This window comes from Cydia pomonella, chromosome 12 (genome assembly GCF_033807575.1).
Source record: "Cydia pomonella isolate Wapato2018A chromosome 12, ilCydPomo1, whole genome shotgun sequence".
In the NCBI taxonomy this organism is placed as follows: Eukaryota; Metazoa; Arthropoda; class Insecta; order Lepidoptera; family Tortricidae; genus Cydia; species Cydia pomonella.
In genome coordinates, this window is record NC_084714.1 from 262989 (window position 1) to 283595 (window position 20607).

Consider the following 20607-nt stretch of genomic DNA (forward strand, 5'->3'; position numbering starts at 1 on the left):
AAAAGTAAATTTCGTATATCTTATCTTCTAATTACCGGGGGCCCTTGCGGATACACTTCGACCCATAGGGATCTTTTTTTCGTATAAGAAAAAAAAATACCATAGCAACTAAATGTAACGGGAACATAACCTATAGTCAGACCAAGCTAAGTTGGCAGCGGTTTTGATAGCCCAAACGGTGCAAGTGTTATTTTAAATGTTATTTTTTTAAGAAATTATGGCGTTTACTTAACACTTGCACTGTTTACTTTGGAAGTTTGGACTATCAAAATCGATGCCAACTTAGCTTGGTCTGACTCTAAGTTATCTTTCCTTGATTCCATATAATTCGTATAAATTTATAACACGGCAATACTATCAAAGGCGTTTTTACAATTTAAAATAAAACTGAACGAATCTGTTGCTATGCAATGAGACAAAATACTAAAGGGAATTATGTTATTTTTGAAGTTTTGTCTTATTTTATCCCACTCCTTTTCAATTTATTTGTTCTCGGTCACGCCATCCACTTTACACACCGGTTAAAGATGAAAATCCCCTATTCAATGTCAAATGTCATTATGTCAAAGTCAGTAGTATGTCAGTACGTCAGTAGGGCCGGGAGACCTTGTCAAAGCAGACAGAAGTCAATCTTTATCCCGAATTTATTTTTTCTTGTCGCGTCCGCTCACTGTGCGCCGCGTAAACAGTGGTTCGCTGGAACTGGCCAGACCATGGAAGTGTTTCCGAGCGCGCGTCGCCAATCCTTAACGTCCCAGTGTTAAATTCTAATTCAAAACAGCCATGGAAATCGTAGACGTCGAAGAATGCCAGCCGGACTCGTCGGTCACGACGAGAAAGAGAAGTTTGTGGGCTAAAATTAACAATAGGACAACGTACAGCTACTTGTTCAACATAGTGATTTCGATATTGTTGTTAACGTGTTTAGTGTTAATATTGTATTTCTTTAAGGAATATTTGTACGCGATATTAGTGTGGGTGGACGAGCAGGACCCTTGGATAATTTTTTTGTTGTTTATGGGGTTGTTCTTGATCGTGAGTTTCCCAGTGACTATAGGGTACTTGGTGTTGATAATTACGAGCGGATACCTGTTCGGTATCTTGAAGGGTCTGGGGACGGTGCTAGTGAGTGCTAACTTCGGGGTGGCGGTGGCACACTTCACGCTGAAGGCGCTGCGCGGGTTCCTGCCGCTGGACCGGCTGCTGAAGAACGAGACGGCGCGCGCGCTGCTCAAGGTCATCTCGGGCCCGCAGGCCTTCAAGATCGTCTTCTTCGCGCGCCTCACGCCCATACCCTTTGGGCTGCAGAACACTATATTTGCTGTGAGTAATCTCATGACCTTACAGCAGAAACTAGAGATAACCAGTTGAAACAGATTATTATCTCATTTATCAAACATTCTCAGCTGCTATCTTCAATGTAGTTATGTATGTTGAAACATTAATAATATTCAAAACAAAGGACACTTCACAATGTCAAACCAGTGCCAATGACTTACAGTTAAAATCATTCTTACTCAAAGACATTGATTAAAAACATTCTGTAATTATGGTTACAAACAATACAATCAATGTATTTTTTCAAATATTGGCCTCTTCATGTCTCTAGGATGCACTCCAAAGCATCCAAAAATGAGGCATTAGTTTTTTGCATAATCCAGAATTAGAAACAATGAATTGACAGTAGAGGGCTTGTGATTTATGACATTACCTCATTATCAAATAAATCTTATAAATTGTTATGATTTATAGTTACTCTTATTTATGTGGCTTGCCTTCTCAATCATTATTTTACATAAATATGACTGAATCAAAAACTTTGTAACATTCCGTTGGACTTCCTTATTCTATCAGTATTTGTAGTGGGTTTTTCTGTTGAAAAGCCATGGTATTTTTACATATGAGGCATTTTTTCTTGCAAATAAAAAAAAACCATTCTACCACCAGGAGATTATTTAAATTTCCAAATGGGCTCCAACCGTGACAAGTCAGTGTTGTAAACCTGCATGTCACTGGCTGCTCTTCGGTTCTAATCTAATTAATTCATTAAGGACTTCAATCTGTCATATCTATAAAATGTTCATATGAGTCATGATGTCATTAATATACATTTAGGTAAGAAATTATCTGTCCTGTTGGTGATAACTTTGGGACAAAATAATTACTTAAACCTATTCATAATCTAATACCAATTTTATCAGATAAAATTTGACAGTGTACAATTTTTTGTATGGGCTTGTTTGATTACATTTAAATAGATTTGATGCAACACACATCTTCATACTTTATGGCAATATTTAAAATAAAAACTTATTATTGTTCAAACAGAAGTTTAGGGTTTATCTGTAGATGTAAAAAAACGACTATACTTATATATCCTAAAAACTGTGGTATACACTTCAATGGTGTTTCTTGTGTAGGTGCATTAACCATGGCAATTAACAGTCTAGCTTTTAGCTAATTCCAGTCAGAAGCAGAATTATCTAAGCAAGCTTATCATGGTGTTCAAACTGACCAGCTCACACAGATTCACTTAACTATAAGGGTGGTTTCAGATGTTTTAGCTTAGCAGAGTTTTATAGCATTTTATATGTGACTATAAGCTCGTTTTTGGAAGCGCATGTAGGCTTGTATAGACTAAATGTAGCGTGTAATGCATAGGGTGCCATTACGCCGAAATGACTATATATGTGTATATGTGCAGAAAAAACACTGTCTGCAACCACCCTGAAGTTGAATTCTGATCATATTGAACACCCAGCCCGCTTAGTTCCTTCTGTTGCTAACTACTTTATCTAACTAGCATAATATATTTTAATTGTGTTTTTAATAAATGGTTTTGTACCTTGACTTACTAGCATGTAAGTAGCACCAACTTTATCTCAGTAGCACATGAAAAAAAACTTGTTCTGTGAACCAGCCCGATGCCATCAATGCATCCCCATACTGAAAGGCCAAGACCACCAAATGCAGACAAACCATCCTCAACACAATATCTGATCATCCATAACCCTTATTGCTACGATATAAGGTCTAATTCTAGTCAGTAAATGCAATCTCCAAGCGATCATATAAATAAAACTACAAGCCACAAATGTTAAAGGTTGTATGTTAATATTTAAATTGCACTGTTCACTTGTGGGTTCTATTTTAGGCACTTTTAAATATCACACTCCAAAAGCGATGCTTTGGTCTGATAAAACACCTCTTTTATATAAATGGAGGTAAATTAGGTAAAACACAATTAACATAAACATAATCGGACAGGCAGACGGACATGACGAATCTATAAGGGTTCCGTTTTTTGCCATTTGGCTCCGGAACCCTAAAAAGGGTGGAGTGGGTTTGAACACTTTGAACCCACAGTGAAAGGACAGGCAGAACTTGCATCCCTGAAGGGATCACATCACAAATGTCTATAGTTATAGTCATAGGTATAAAACCTACGGTTTCGTGCTGTTAGGTTTTCCCCAGTTTGTAATCTAATTGCCTATGTTGAGTTATCATGGTTATATATGTTGGTATGTACAATTAAATACCTAGCAGGAAAATAAGAAAATTGTTCTCTAAGTATAAAACATTTTTTTCCTGATCATTCATAGACGAAGTGGTATTTACTGCGATGTTTTTAGGGTCCTATTTTACTGGATACCCTTTGAAACTGTACCGTTTCTGGATTATACCAGTAAGTAAATAGCTAATGCACACCAAGGTTAAACGAAAAAAGGATTAACAAACCTCTATAAAGGCCGCGAAGCTTTATGCTCTATTTGCTCAGTAAATACTACGAGTGCGTCTATTTATTACTACAGTGTAGCGTACCTACACTCGTGTTAATAAATTCCGTCTAGACATGTCCGCAATGGTGGCGTCGTCGGCTACACGTCCATCGTGTTTCAGCGTATTCTAAAACAATAGTCATTATTGTCACGCCGAAACTAAAGTGTTCATACAAACACAAGAATGCCGCGAAAGTAATAAATTGCTATGGAACCTGAATAGCAAGGGTGTCGTTCCGATGACAATAGCTTGCCGAACACTAACTTATATCGATTATCGGAGCTTACAAATATTTTATTTACTATTTACGACACGTAATATAGTAAATAGTCCGTCGCTTGCTAATCGCTTACAAATCCTAAATAGCGAACACGGGTGTCATTCCAATTTAGATCTCTTTTCAGACAAAATATTGAATTCTTCTAAACGTCGTAACGTGTGGCCGCCGGCCGCCGATATACATAGTCGGCCACGCAACGGCATTCGCTGTGAAACGTGAAGCGCGCAGCGAATGAGAATAGTTGCCTAGTGTGGATACTAGCTACTATAAGGTACGCGGCCTCAATAACAAACAGCACGAACATTAAACACTCTATTTATTTTGTTTGACATCTGGAAGCACGATACCTGAGTAATGGTCCTATTAAGGCCATCGAGCCATTCGAGTGATTCGAGCCAAATCATCATGAGCCCGACCTATTCATTAGCTCTTAACGGTAACTTCATTGAGCCTTTCCGACATTCGACAATTCTTGACAATACATTGTATATTTAAGTAATTTCATTTCTGTGCCACTTCGTACGTGGCACAGTGACCATCAATATAGGCATCCCGTACTTCTATGCTACCGACCATACCTCTCTAAAACGACCGCCCCTATGTAAACATGTTCATGTTTCACAATTAAGTAATAACCCATTTATCAAATTAGTAAATTTCTCGGTCAATTACTCGTAACGCACAATGCCTCCCCGCCGCAGTGGACCGGTATATCGGTCGGCACATATAATGGACGCTGGGGTTAATTGGGTCATTATGTCGTGTGCTCAGCTTCACAGCTGGTTGGGTGCTGTATAATGTAATGACAATCATTTCTAATATATTTTATACTACGTTGATGATGATAATAAGCACAGTCGACTGTAATATCTTGCACGAAGAAGTGCGCTGAATTTTGACATGATATCCATTAAAGTAAGATTAAGGCCAATGTGGAGACCGTCTATCTGGTAAGACTATCTATAAGCTATGTCGGTGCTAACTCTTATGTTTGTACACAGTACTCTACTCAGAAGGTCGGTAGAGCAGAAGGAGCGATGCTCTTCCTTCTTGACTGTGTCTGAGTGAAGTACGTATACAAACGAGAGTTCTTGCACTATGAGGGTCTATCCAACCGAACATTGTATATGACGGTATTCCCCACATGCACCTTACGACGGGTTGATAACGTTAGGGCTCCTCTACACGATGGCCCAGCGTAGGCCAGTCAAGGGACGCAGCTATGAGGTGGAATGAGATAGCAATATCACTTACTCCCTCTAACGCATAAATGCTTCCCTTGGACTGGCCAGCGCTGGGCCATCATGTAGAGGACCCATTACTGACCCTTGGAAACCTACACAAACGCACTTTCCTTTCTTGATGCCGAACATATTGGGGCAAAGTAAGCTAATCTAAGGAACGCAGCTGACCGTATGGTGGAATGAGGTTATAGCAATATCGCTTGTTTCCTTTTAAGGGGCCCACTGATGAACAGTCCGCCGGACGGTATCCGCCTGTCAGTTAGAACAAAAAGCTGACAGTTCCGAACAACTGACAGGCCGATGCCGTCCGGCGGACTGTTTTATTTTATTTATTAATACAATAATTAAAACTTATAACTAATCAATGGGATCCTTAAGATTGTCTTACAACACCTCTATAGCTAAGGAGATCAAATGCGACTAACCCAGGACCGGGGATAAGTGGCGTACACGACGAGAGGCCTATGCTCAGCAGTGGGCTACTGGAGGCTAAATGATGATGATGATTAGTGTAAGGCTCGGTTGTATTATCTAATGTGGTTATCGTGCGGTAAACCGGTTTCCGGAGATGTTTACTCTAAAATGTACGAATCTAAAAGAATATTCAAATCTAAATTAAAATATTGTCAAATTAATCAAGATCAAATCCGAATGGATATTATTGCGCAGCTACATTCTAGTAAAAAATTTGGTAAATTTTGGAAATCGACTAATAAATTAAACCCTAAGGCGGCCTTTCCTGTGAGCGTAGCTGGGTTGCATGAGCCGAGTGATATAGCTAATGCGTTTCAGCGCCACTTTAAGGTTGATCGACCGCTGTCGCCCCCGTCTCATATGTGCGATGCTGATCGTCATCCTGAGGTTAATATTGTGAGATTCTCTGCTAAACAGGTAGCTTCAGTCATTAATAAGATGGTGCGAGGGAAGTCTCCTGGGAAAGACAGCTTAAGCATAGAGCATTTGAAGTACGCGGGTGTGCACCTACCAAGAATTCTTGCATTGTTTTTTAACCTTTGTTTGAGTCACAGTTATCTGCCGGATGAACTTACGCATACAGTAGTTGTCCCAATTGTTAAGAACAAAACGGGCGATGTTTCTGACATGTCCAACTATAGGCCCATCTCGCTGGCCAATGTTATTGCCAAGGTTCTGGACAGTCTGCTCGACAAACAGCTGGCTAAGCATATACACCTGCCCGACGCGCAGTTCGGCTTCAGACCTGGTCTATCTACTGAATCTGCCATCTTATGTCTGAAGCAGACTGTCCAGTACTATACGGCAAGAAAAACACCCGTATATGCCTGTTACCTGGACCTGTCAAAAGCATTCGACCTCGTATCTTACGACATGCTGTGGCGTAAGTTACAATCTGATACGGATCTGCCGTATGAAGTTACCTCGTTGCTTAAATATTGGTATGGTAACCAAGAAAATAGTGTTAAGTGGGCTGGAGCGTATTCGGAGACATATAGGATGAAGTGCAGAGTGAGGCAGGGGGGGTTAAGTTCACCCCGCCTCTTCAACCTATATATGAACCGACTGCTAGAGGAGCTCAGTAGTGCCAGTGTGGGATGTTCCATAGACGGAGTGCGCGTTAATAACATCAGCTACGCGGATGACATGGTGCTGCTGAGCCCCTCAGTGGGTGGTTTAATTAGTTTACTGCGCAAATGTGAGTCGTACGCGGAGGCCCATGGGCTCAAGTACAATGCTAACAAAAGCGAGTTTATGCTGTTTAAAGCGGGTAATAAAACCTACAGCGTGCCCCCTGTGACTCTTTGTGGAACTCCTTTAGCACAAGTTCAGCATTTTAAGTATTTGGGCCACTGGGTCACCGATGACATGTGTGATAACATGGATATTGAGAGGGAACGCAGAGCGCTGGCTGTGCGCTGCAATATGTTGGCTCGTAGGTTTGCACGATGTACCGAAAAGGTGAAGGCTACGCTTTTTAAAGCATATTGCCAGTCCTTCTACACGTGCAGCCTATGGATCAGCTATACGCAGCGGGCATACAACGCTCTGCGGGTGCAGTACAACAATGCGTACAGGGTGGTGTTCGGGCTGCCGCGGCACTGTAGCGCCTCTGGTATGTTCACGGAGGGACGGATCGATGGCTTCCACGCGATCATCAGGAAGAGGTGTAGCTCGCTGTTGAGGCGGTGGCGCGCCAGCTCGAATACCATCCTGTGCACGTTGGCCGACCGGTGGGACTCACCGTGGCTGAAGCACTGGGTGCAGCTACATGCCCCTTTATGTAGGAATTTGTAGTAATATCTTGTCATACTAACCCTAGATTTAAGTATTTGTATGTTACTAACACAATATGGACATTGTTCGAAATAAATTCTTATTGATTGATTGATTGTAACCATAAGGCCCGTAATTTACTGCTTCAGTATTCATAACGTGATAAATCAATGTTTAGCCAGACATTCACATCTAGAAGGTATGTCTGCATGTTCCTTCAATATTTATGGAAACATGCTTACGTAACGTCGGTGGTGCTGCATCTGTGGCTGAAGAGCACCGGTTTTTTGTTCCAGATGAGAACTTTTTCTACTGCTTACGAAGAAAATGAAAGCTACATTGTTCTGGATTGCTAACAATTGTTAATGATATATTAGTCGACACAATAGTATGACTTTATGACATGACAAACGCCCTGCACCGGCTGCACCACCGTCACTTTCTGTAGCCGTCATGCGCAAGCGGCCGCAGCGAAGAGGAAAACCATCGGCGACACAACTAACCGATCATTTATAATCCTTATTTCAACGGGACAAAGTCTATCCCCGGTCTGTTGGTATTTTAGTCTGAGTACGGTTCAACTTATCGCGGCAGCAATAGGCACCCTTGCGGAAATATTAGTGGCACGCGGGAAAACTCACGCACTGCAATGCACGAACAGACAACTATAATACAAGGTGTAACAAAAATAGTAAGGAATTTTTTGAACGCAAAAACATTTTTTTTTTTATAGGACTCGTTCAAGCACAATCAATCATTCATTCATTCATTCAAGCCGGCCAACCCTCCATACAAAGGTAAGGCCAAAAAAATTTTGCTTGAAAAAAAAAAATCTGCTTTTTCCTAATCAGAACACAATACCGAAACTATATTTGTTACAACCTGTAGACGTACGTACGTTTGGTTGGTTGCGAATTGCGATATTCCAGCACCAATGAATGCTGCTGCCCGTGCAGCGGTAGTGTCTTATTTATGTTATAAAATATTTGTATTAGCATTTTCATTTTTATGTGAATGCATTTTTTTTACTAACATTAGCATATTCATATTAATCTTATTTTATTACTTACAAATGATATGGGCTTATTATGTCTGAAATAAATGATTTACTTAATTGAATTGAACTGATATTAAATGTGTTGTAAAGGGGCCCACTGATTACCGGTTGCCGGACGATATCGGCCTGTCATTTATTCGCGATTGTCAGCTCTTGCGAATAACTGACAGGTCGATATCGTCCGGCGGACTGTTAAGGTATTGGCCTGTCAGTTGGTGTTCGGAACTGGTAACTTTTTGTTCTAACTGACAGGCCGATACCGTCCGGCGGACTGTTCATCAGTGGGCGCCTTAAAGATAATTCTAAACGGTATAAACAATTAAAGTTCGTGGTTGTACTGTACAGACACTACAGACAAGGAATTTATTTCTGTGCCACTTAGAATCATTTTTCCCAGATGGTCACTTTCAATGGTCAAAAGTTTCGTGACTTGGTCCTCGTCTGTGACATGTGCCACTATATGCGTTACTTATGATTTGGCCGGACTTGGCAGATTTTCTTATTTTATAATGCAAGAACAATAATGTGACTTTTGCAATAATAAAAATGTGACTTTTTATAAACGAATGATTACATATGGCTCAAGAGCCCTGGAAACAGTGCCTATAACGTAGTCACAGTAACAGTGACAATCAATATGAAAGCCGCTAGGGATCTCACATTATTGCACTCAAGCTACGAAGTGGCACAGAATTCAATAATGTTCGATGCGGAACTTGCATTCCCACACCGTAAAAACCGGCCAAGAGCATGTCGGGCCACGCTCAGTGTAGGGTTCCGTAGTTACTCTTCCGTCACAATAAGCTAAACTGGAGCTTAAAGTATAATAAACTGTTAACCAAGGGATGAAACGGTACCTTTCACCCGAGTTAAATAAATAGGCAAATTTGCATAATCAGTACCTAATTAAAGTAAGTCTTTTTACTATGAACGGAAAACTTTTTGCGATAACTCAAAAACAGCTAAACTGATCATGTCCGCTATAGTTTTCATTTAATGTCTTTCTTAAGCTCTACTTCCACGATTTTTTTCATATTTTTTGGACCTATGGTTCAAAAGTTAGAGGGGGGGGGACACATTTTTTTTTCTTTCGGAGCGATTATCTCCGAATATATTCACTTTACCCAAAAATGTTTCTTGAAAACCCCTATTAGTTTTGAAAGACCTTTCCAACGACACCCCACACTCTAGGGTTGAAGCGAAAAAAAAAATTCAACCCCACTTTACGTGTAGGGGTACTCCAAAAAAAATTAAATTTTTAGATTTTATTGTACGACTTTGTCGGCTTTATTGATTTATATATCCATGCCAAATTTCAGCGTTCTAGCACTAACGACCACGGAGCAAAGCCTCGGACAGACAGACAGACGGACATGGCGAAACTATAAGGGTTCCTAGTTGACTACGGAACCCTAAAAAGGGGTTAGAAAAGCTGGCCGGGTTTAACACAGAAATTTTTAGTAGGTATCATAGGAAATTCCATAAGATACAGCTCAATAAGAAAGGCTATCATTTTCTCCGATATTGCTATTTTCATTGACAACATTCTCTTTTTTAATAAAATCTACTCATGTCATAAATCATAGTAATCATACTTATTGCATCCAATTGAATTTTTACGGGCATTTAGTCGGCAGTTGAAAATTTGGCTCGCGTGAGACTCATACAAATGTATCACGACATGCCATCTTGTGGTAATATGTAGTAGCCAGCCAACGGCAAACGGCATAACATGTATTTGATTTACATATCATAATGTTTTGGTATTACTTAGTGACAATACAATTTTAATTTGTAAATTCTTTACATTAGGAGCTCGCCAATCCGGACGGGCAAGAAACCGGCCGCTGACAGATTATGAGGGTTACCGGATTATCTTCTGCATTTTTATAGTATAAAATGCAAATGTATACCAATACTACATGTTTACATATTTTCGCCACATTGCCAGCTTGTATATTTTTACTCGTGACTAAATTTTATTACATCGACGCCTTTTTACGTGCGTAATGAAATTTTACGATATCAATAAAGTCTGCCTTTGACGTCGTCTGCCTTATTACTTTACATACAAACATATACACCTGTATAGTATGTATTTGATGGTGTATCGTCGATTAAATTGTTATTGGATGTGCATTAGTCGCAGTGGTAAGCCACTAATTTCAGTAAGTGCTTTAAAATTAAATTTCCAAATGAAACTAAAATGAGGTTTATAGGAATCGATATTGACCTATAACCTACTGCGACGATGCTGTTCATCTGGCTCACACAATTATAAATATACAAGATAAGGAAAATACAGATTCTGAGAAGAGATTTAATCGTCGCCACTAAGTAAGATTTTCCTCATTCTAGCTGATATACATGACATTTTGAAATCTATCAGCTATCAACAATGACAGCTGACAGATCATATCCATAACAGTTCATAATCCCTACTAATATTGTAAATGCAAAATTAACTCTGTCTGTCTGTCTGTTACTTCTTCACGATTGAACCGCTGACCCGTTTTAGAGGAAATTATAGGATAGTTTTTATCAATCATCATCATTCCACGCAGCAGCACGCATGGCGGCCCACTTCGTCTGCGAACAAGATAGAATCGCCCTTCAGTAACTGCGACGTTTCTTGGGGTTTAGCCAACACCAATGAGTTTAATTGAAGTCGCAACTGCGAACAATAATTACTTTCTGCTCACTAGCTCTAAAATGAATAGAGCTATTAATAACAATCCTTAACACACATTTGGAATGCGGGTTTATGTAAATGTAAACTGTATCTTTAGCTCGAGATTTATTGTTGGTATCAGAGTTTTATGTACCCTTCCTTTTGCAAGATTTTGGGCCGGCGCACACTAGCGTCTCTCGAGCGTCGGCGTCCAGTCAACTCTATGGCTGTTGCTCGACCTTACGTTGACGCAACTGCGCAGAGACGCCATTTTCCATAGCGCTGACTAGACGCCGACGCTCAAAAGACGCTAGTGTGGGGTGGCCCATTATTGCAAGTTTTAATCCATAAGGAAACACGAAAGGAAAAAATTCTACACATTGTATCAGAATTGGATCACAAGGATATGTATCGTAATGTGGTTAAACCAGCAAGGGCCTGCGCATATCGGTGAAAGAAAGAGGAAAGTGGGTAAGTTAAACGATGACCTTTATTACTCCTATAATTCATAATAATTTGTTACAAGTTCTTACACACCACGACATTGACACGAATGACACGATCAGGCTCAACAAAACTGACTTGTTTACTCGTATAATTCCAATTTAATCATTCAACCTAACCATTTCGAAAACTTTTTGACTGTAAAGTACTTAATAGAATAGTTAATAATTGCATAATACTCGTATAATTAGGTACTGCGCTATTATAGCACTGATTGCGTTTAGCCGCCTATACGACGGAAGCTTGCTGATTATTACTCGGCCATCATTACATTTATTAATACTCGCTCGAGCCGATTGTATTATGCGATTATCGTCGGACTAGTGATTTTCCTGGCTGTTAATTATTCACTTAATTAGAATGAATGCTGAATCAAAGATAATTTCGGCATATTCCACATTGTTTAAAAGAGTTTCTTTGTGTCGTGATGTGTCCCACTGCTGGGCAAAGGCCTTCCCCGGTCTTCGGTACGTTCCCGTTTAGTGCATGTGCTCTCTCAAAATAGAAAATCTAAAATGTTTGTTAGAAAGTTTTGTACCTAGTTTAAATAGATGACGCCACGCAATGTCGCGGGGCAAGACTTACCTATACTAATAAATAATTGTTTCTGAGTATAGTCTAGTTGGCTAGCTCGAGTCTGGCGGGTATCCCCGTACTACGTCGTACGCGGGCTGTCTGCCACACTCGTGTTCACTCCGACGTAGACCGCCCAAACCGGTACTATCGAGCTGGCATTCTGACATTTCAATAAAGCGCAGTCAGACCGTTTTTGAATAAAGTGTTTGTCGCCCTCGCTCGCATATGTAAAGTTGTAAACACGTTATTTTAAAATAGATTCGAATATCTCATCTTAAGCGTAGTCAGCTCAGGGAATTCCTATGAAAAAGTAGGCATGTACGGTCCAGTTCCCAAATATCTCTACACATTAACGTTCCAGAAACATACTTACACGACCTTCATATTGTCAGTGTCTTAAGGGGCCCACTACCAGTTCGCCGGACGATATCGGCCGGTCAGTTATTCGCGATTGTCAGCTTTTGCGAATATGTGACAGGCCGATATCGTCCGGCGCATACGAGTATAACTGGTAATCAGTGAGCCCCTTTAGAGGCATGTGAATACATTTTTGGAACCATGGTTTGTAATGTAAAGATATTTGTGAATTTGACTGTACAGTACAGTGATATATGATTGCAATCAAACATTCTTGTACAACGAAAATGCGCAGAAAAAATGTGACACGCTCTTAGTTTGTGTCACATATTCTTGCATACTTCGTAGTGCTAGATATTTTTGCATGTCGTTGTGTAAGTAAAAATAGACCAGGTACTATTATTAAACAAATACCGTCCGTTGTTTGTAATCAGGATCCAAATTGTACGGAATACCCACCGCAGAACGGGTACTCAGAGTTCGTTCTGCCGTAAACTGTCTCCCGTTGATTTTTAACTTCCGACGCGAAACTCTGTGTGACTGTCTGACTGTCTCGGGGATCGCAGCTCTCAAAAGTATATACCGATTACGATGTGGTTTTTTTTAACTTGAAAGCAAGTTTCCTGGCGCTGGTTCTTAGCTATGTTTGATAAAAATCAATTCAGCAGTTTGAAGAGTATCAGCTCTTTTCCAAAATTATTTTTGGCATAAAATGGTTTAAAATCTTATGATTAGCGTAGGTAGTTTTTAATTTAACAGCTTTCTGTTATAACTCTGATGATGTGCAAACAGTAGATAAGAGCCCATTAACGCCTCTTGATTGTAGTATGTATTGTGTACACATAGTACGGTCGCCAAATCTCAAAAGCCCTCTAGAAACACGATTTAATTGACTCGGCTCGGCCTTACCCACAACCGGTATCAATGTGTTCGGACAGTTCTCCTGATCACCGTACATGCGGTAGTAAAGCGGAAAAATGGTGGAGGGGATAGTAATGACGTCACAAAGATGGCGGCCGGACCTATTCTTTTTGGCGGTGTATCTCGAAAACCACTTAACCGATTTTAATCATCGAGGTGTCAAATAATAGCTTATATTATGGAGATTATTTCCTTTTCTACAAACATTTACGTGAAACCTATAGGAAAAAAAATAATCACAAAAAACAGTTTTTTTATAAAATTATTATTTTTTATTTTGTAAAAATCTCCGTAAATATTAGCATTTCGCAAATTTTGTTTAACATAAAACATATTGCTTCATTATCAAGGAATATAATGAGCCTTAAAACATACAGATCGAGTAATAAACAATGAAGCTACACTCATTTATATGCGCATGGGTAACGATAACTGGCTTTTACCGGTCGAAACTGTGGTGACTGTTACGATACGTATTGAATGGAATTTATAGAGTATCGGTTTTAATTACTGAAATTATAATGACAATTATAAAAACCAGACACAATAATGTTACCTTACTTCGACGTTTAGTCTCTTTTTTCGTCTTAATCATAGGTAGGTACATATTTCTTTTTACTTAAAAATGTTATACAGGGTGAACTTTTAACCACCAGTCATACTCTGCGCAGCGACTTTATAGGTCATACTGAACAACTTTTACTATTAGTAGTCCCCAAGCCGCTCCGAGGCCAGATTTAATTGACTCAGCTCGGCCTTACCCACAACCGGTATCAATGTGTTCGGGCGTTTCTCCTGATCACCGTACATACGGTAGTAAAGCGGAAAAATGGTGGGAGGGGATAGTAATGACGTCACAAAGATGGCGTCCGGACCTATTCTTTTTGGCGGTGTATCTCGAAAACCACTTAACCGATTGTATTCATCGAGGTGTCAACTAATAGCTTATATTATGGAGATTATTTCCTTTTTACAAACATTTACGTGAAACCTATAGGAAAATAATAATCACAAAAAACATTTTTTTTAATACATTTGGTTGGTAGGTTTGTCTTATGTTTTAAAGCAGTAAAATCTTTCAAGTCGAAACACAGTATAAATATACATTTTGTTGTGTAATCTAAAAGTATGATGTTCATTGTTTAAGACTGATTAGTGATTACTGAATTAAATAACATGCTATTTGTTATTTTTGTTTTATTTTTTAAATCAGGTATTAATTTATTCACTATGTATCACTATACAGGCAAAATGTGTATCATAGTTGGTCTGTAAGTACTTACTACTTGTGTCGAATATAGGTATAAGATGAAATTTTAACCACCAGCCATACTCTGCGCAGTGACTTTACAGGTCATACTGAACAACTTTTATTATGGGACCAATGCCGAATCACGCAAGAAAATTTGGATCTGGAATGACACCCACTGGCTGTGCCCTACCACACAAAGCGAGATGACATTCACGATGCCCATACCTCTCTTTTGGACGTAGTTTAAGGACGTACCCGGGTCCATGACGCATGCTCGCCACATCGCTGCTTAAAATAAGCTGACGCACCGTAAATTGAACTGCGTAAAAATCGCAAAAAATATTACACGGAGATCTTATGGCAGACACCGTACCGGTGACGTAAAAGACGCAACTGTTTTGCGAACAAAAAAGATTCGCGTGAAGCACGTCACTGCGATTCCGCACCGTCACCGTTTTTTAAACAGCGGTGTGGGGAGCATGCGTCAAAAACGGTACGCATACGACGCGTCACTGCGATTCCGTATCGTGACCGTTTTTTAAGCTGCGGTCTGGTCGCACCTTGTATTGTATTGTATTGTATTCGGGCGATTTTTCCGCAACTCGACGACTTGCGCCTATTTTGCGTGATATGTTGGGGGTGGGCTAGTCCTGCCAGCCCAGCTCCTCGAGGAATCCTATCAAACCTTTGATGTTGAGTAGGACCTCGGGGAGGTCTCTCGGAGATCCGAGATGTTTAGCCCTGTATGGAGTCACTCCGCTGCATTCCAGCACCACGTGAGAGGCTGTTTCTTCTGTCTCCATGCAACCTCGGCACAGGGGACTGTCTGTGACACCTGTTGTGAAAAGATGTTTGTTAAATAGTCCATGACCTGTTATGACACTGGTTACCATACTCAGTCGGACCTTCCCTAGTTGCAGGAGCGCCCTTGTGAGTTTTCCGTTGATGCCAGGCATGGCTTCTTTTGCCTGTCTGCATCCAGTCTGGTTCAGCCAGTGTTCTGTGTGTAGTTTCTCTGTACGTGCCAGCAGCATTGAGCGTACCTTGCTAAATGGTATCGGAAGAATCGGTTCCGGACCAATCGCCCCCGCATTCGATCCTTGCCTGGCAAGCTCGTCCGCAGCATCGTTACCTCGGGATCCACTGTGTCCCTTGATCCATTGTAGGGTGATCTTGTTATTATGACATACCTCCATTAGTCGTTCGTGGCATTCGTGTATAAGTTTCGATGTAACTATATGGCTATTTAGAGCCATTAAGACTGCTCTACTGTCGGAGAGTATGCGGATGGAGGATCCTACTACCTTCCTTGCAGTGATGGCAGCCGCCACGTTTATGATGCCCATGCACTCAGCTTGGAATACCGAGTTATGGGCTCCTAGCGGAGTGGTGATCGACATGTTCAGGTCTTCTGAGAAGGTTCCAGAGCCCGATCCGCTGTCTGTTTTGGACCCATCAGTGAAGATTCTCAGCTCCCGGGGATTGAGTCCTTCATGATTGTCGTCCTCATATAACTGTATTTTGTACCTTTTATCGAAGATAGCTTGTTTGTGAATCCGGTCCGTGCCTGACCTAAGCACTGGAAATTCGTCATACACCTTTTCCAGGCATTTTGTGTGAAGAGCTCCTGTGATGTTAGACCATATCTTGAGGGTTCGCAACCTTACCGCTGAGAGACTGGCCTCTTGCTGTATGTGTAGGTGCAGCGGTGGAAGGTTTAGCATGACCTCCATGGCTGCAGTCGGGGTAGACCTCGTGCAGCCAGTGGTGGCCGCGCATGCGAGCCTTTGAAGTCTTTGTAGTTTGTCTCGTACGTTGCCTAGGTTTGTTCTTGGCCACCAAACCAGAGCACCGTAACAGAGTAAGGGGCGGATTATCGTCTTATAGAGCCAGAGGGTAATTTTCGGGTTGAGTCCCCACCTCTTACCAATCATCCTTCTGCACTGCCAGAAGACAACTCCCGCCTTGTCTATCCGTTTGTTGATGTGGTTGTTCCAATTGAGTTTATTGTCGAGAGTTAGTTCTAAGTACTTAACTTCATCGGACAGCTGTAGCTCAGTTTGGAAAAGTGTTGGTCTGGTAAAGTTGGTCGCACCTTTATATGGAACAGTCAAAATTTTTTTCGCGATTTCGGAATTGGTCCCATAGTAAAAGTTGTTAAGTATGACCTATAAAGTCGCTGTGCAGAGTATGACTGGTGGTTAAAAGTTCACCCTGTATAAAATTTTTAAGTAAAAAGAAATATGTACCTACCTATGATTAAGACGAAAAAAGAGACTAAACGTCGAAGTAAGGTAACATTATTGTGTCTGGTTTTTATAATTTTAATTATAATTTCAGTAATTAAAACCGATACTCTATAAATTCCATTCAATACGTATCGTAACAGTCACCACAGTTTCGACCGGTAAAAGCCAGTTATCGTTACCCATGCGCAAATAAATGAGTGTAGCTTCATTGTTTATTACTCGATCTGTATGTTTTAAGGCTCATTATATTCCTTGATAATGAAGCAATATGTTTTATATTAAACAAAATTTGCGAAATGCTAATATTTACGGAGATTTTTACAAAATAAAAAATAATAATTTTATAAAAAAACTGTTTTTTGTGATTATTTTTTTTCCTATAGGTTTCACGTAAATGTTTGTAGAAAAGGAAATAATCTCCATAATATAAGCTATTATTTGACACCTCGATGATTAAAATCGGTTAAGTGGTTTTCGAGATACACCGCCAAAAAGAATAGGTCCGGCCGCCATCTTTGTGACGTCATTACTATCCCCTCCACCATTTTTCCGCTTTACTACCGCATGTACGGTGATCAGGAGAACTGTCCGAACACATTGATACCGGTTGTGGGTAAGGCCGAGCTGAGTCAATTAAATCTGGCCTCGGAGCGGCTTGGCGACCGTACACACGTAAATAAACAAACGCCCTCCGTATGTTGGCATGTTATCATCATCATCATCACGCACCGCCTGGTATCTATCAAGTGTTCGCGCGCCATAATGACAGCCTTCCGGATTCGAATGCACTGCCAATGCCGACAACAACTTGCTGACTATTTGTTAGTCTTATTACGTTGCAATAAAGTTTACAATGGGTAGCAAAATAAAGTTTAGGATGGGTCGAAGGAACGAACGTTGACACCGGGGCGCATCGCGTATACATACCGTTCTTCATTACTAGACTCTTAAATTATCATTCATATCATTGAGTTCAAATTCACTTAATAATCGACTAATTGTATTGGGTGCACAATTTTGTTATTTCCGTTTCTAAAGGATGATAAGAAGTATTAAAATAAGATCATTGAGTAGATTTAACAGCATCATTGTTAACTTATCTGACCGAATTTGTCGGTGGACCTCATCACGAAAATCGAAATTTCGTTATCTGTCTCTCTATTGTTCGAATATGAATGAGTAACAGAGAGGCATCAGGCATCAGATACCGAAATTTCTTTTTTCTTGTTCCGCGGTAGGTTTTCTTGTTTGCACTCTCGCTGCTTGGCTATAATTGTTTTGTATCCTCTAGTTGGCTTAAAGAGCAGCGGACCGCCGGCCAGGCATTATTCCGATTATACGCACCTGCAACTGGATCAATGCAAGTTCACTGCGGCCACGCATGAATCACTACATGCGTATGCAACGCGGTTACAACTGCCGCTAGTACTAGTATCCGCAAATTACACTTATACACTCAACTGACGACCGGGGACATCTATTTCACTCTTGCCGCGGTCATGCAGCGAATGAGAAGAAAGTTTTATTTGCGAATATAAAGACGCGCGTGCATGTACTTGCTATGCCATGCCACGCCTAGAGAAATAAGTAGTTTAGAGTGCTTACTCCATAAATAGATAAAAATCCATTTGACGACCGATCTGGCCTAGTGGGTAGTGACCCTGCCTATGAAGCCGATGGTCCTGGGTTCGAATCCCGGTAAGGGCATTTATTTGTGTGATGAACACAGTTATTTCCTGACTTCCTGAGTCATGGATGGGTGTTTTCTATGTATTAAGTATGTATGTATGTATTTACCATACCTATAAAAGTAGGTGTATATCGTCGCCTAGTAGGGAGGTAGTACCCATAGTACAAACTTTGCTTAGTTTGGGGCTAGCTTTGCTGTGTAAGGTGTCCCCTAATATTTATATTTATTTTTAATAAATTTGAAGCGAGTTTTCAGAAAATTTATTTGTAATAAGATTTAAGCTTAGTAAGCGACCTTTATACTTATTAATAATACGTTTTTCCATACCTCACATACAATACATCTAACTTATTATTTATTAACCTTTTAACCGCTTAGAATTTTTCATCGAGCGTGCTCGCTCGCCGCCGCCGGCCGGTACGAAGTTACACGAAGTTTTGTCTTATTCATCAGACTGCGGCGAAATGAGATATTATGGATATTGTATGTCTTTTATATCAAACTACGGCGGTTAAAAGGTTAAGTATGAAACTGATATTAGGAGTGAGCACTCCAATCTTACCTATTTATTTGAAGTTGCTAAACGGAAGTCTGTAGCAACACTTGTTAAATTCTTCTTTTTAACAACGCAAACAATGCATTCTATTTGCGAGCAGTTTCGAACAGGAGGCTAAAAATAGGCGAGATGTAACGATAAGCTATTCTGGGTCAACATCGACCACTCCGAGACGCATTCGGACTTTAATAATATGATCCAGATTTCATGTTATACTTTCAGTGCATCTCGCATGCATTTATATGTAGTCACTTGCAAAAAAAATGCATAACGAAGTGTAATGGCTTTCCAAATAAGATTCAGTCTGATATTTTTGGCCGCTCGGCTTTGGCTCAAACGAAGATCATTGTTTTCATTCAAATGCAGCTTTTGAGATACTTTATCTACTGCTATGCTATGCTTGCATCGTCTGGATGCGCTGGACGATGCAATTTACAATATGCCTGCGTTGCGTGGTGTGTGTTGGGCTCGCGACATTGGTATTACGATAAGACACATTATTCGTGGTTGGTATGACCGTCGTAGAAATTACGTAATGTTAAGTAAACTATGTTGAATATATCCAGGTAAACCAGGACATAATAAGCCTGTATACTTTTACTGGACAGGACAGGACACAAGTGTATTTCCGAGAAATAATTTTGTATTTGTGGCCACCTTTACACCCATCGTTTTCGCCTCATACGGGCATGTAACGTATCCTGCTAAATATCTTATGAATTATGATCGATAGTAGCAAAGAGTTATTGATTCTTATAGAGAGGTAAAGTCTAAAAAAAAACCGGCCATGTGCGAGTCGGACTCGCGCACCGAGGGTTCCGTACAAACCTGTAGGGATATATTATTATATGATGTAACTAACAATTTACGGTTTTCACAATTTTTCCTTTATCTGTGCTAATAAGACGTTGCGTCGTACCAAATTTCAAGATTCTGAGTTCACGGGCAGTACTCTGTAGGTTTTGATTCCCTTGCGAGTGTCGAAAATTTGCGGAATAAACAGCTGTATCTTTTGATTGCGTTGATTGATGATTAACACTTATAATTAACACTGCAGGTACGGAATTCAAAATAAAATTAACTTCAAGGATGGTTTGGAATTTACAATATTCCTCGTTTTCTGCGAAGTTGTGGTAAAAAAAACTCTGGCTAAGAATTGTAAACGCTATTAAGTCAATATTTATCATCACTTAAAGGTCAATTCCTCACCCAGAATGAGG

The 20607-nt window shown here is 40.2% G+C and overlaps 1 protein-coding gene across 2 annotated transcripts in view; it reads left to right on the forward strand.

Annotated features, from left to right (window-relative positions):
* Window positions 1–85: 85 nt before the first annotated feature.
* Window positions 86–20607, forward strand: part of LOC133523200 (transmembrane protein 64) — a 45886-nt gene continuing 25364 nt past the window's right edge. For both annotated transcript variants that reach the window (XM_061858678.1, XM_061858677.1), the window contains exon 1: window positions 86–1323. In XM_061858678.1, coding sequence (XP_061714662.1) covers window positions 784–1323 — 540 coding nt within the window. In that variant the 5' untranslated portion in view covers window positions 86–783. The remainder of the gene's footprint in view (window positions 1324–20607) is intronic.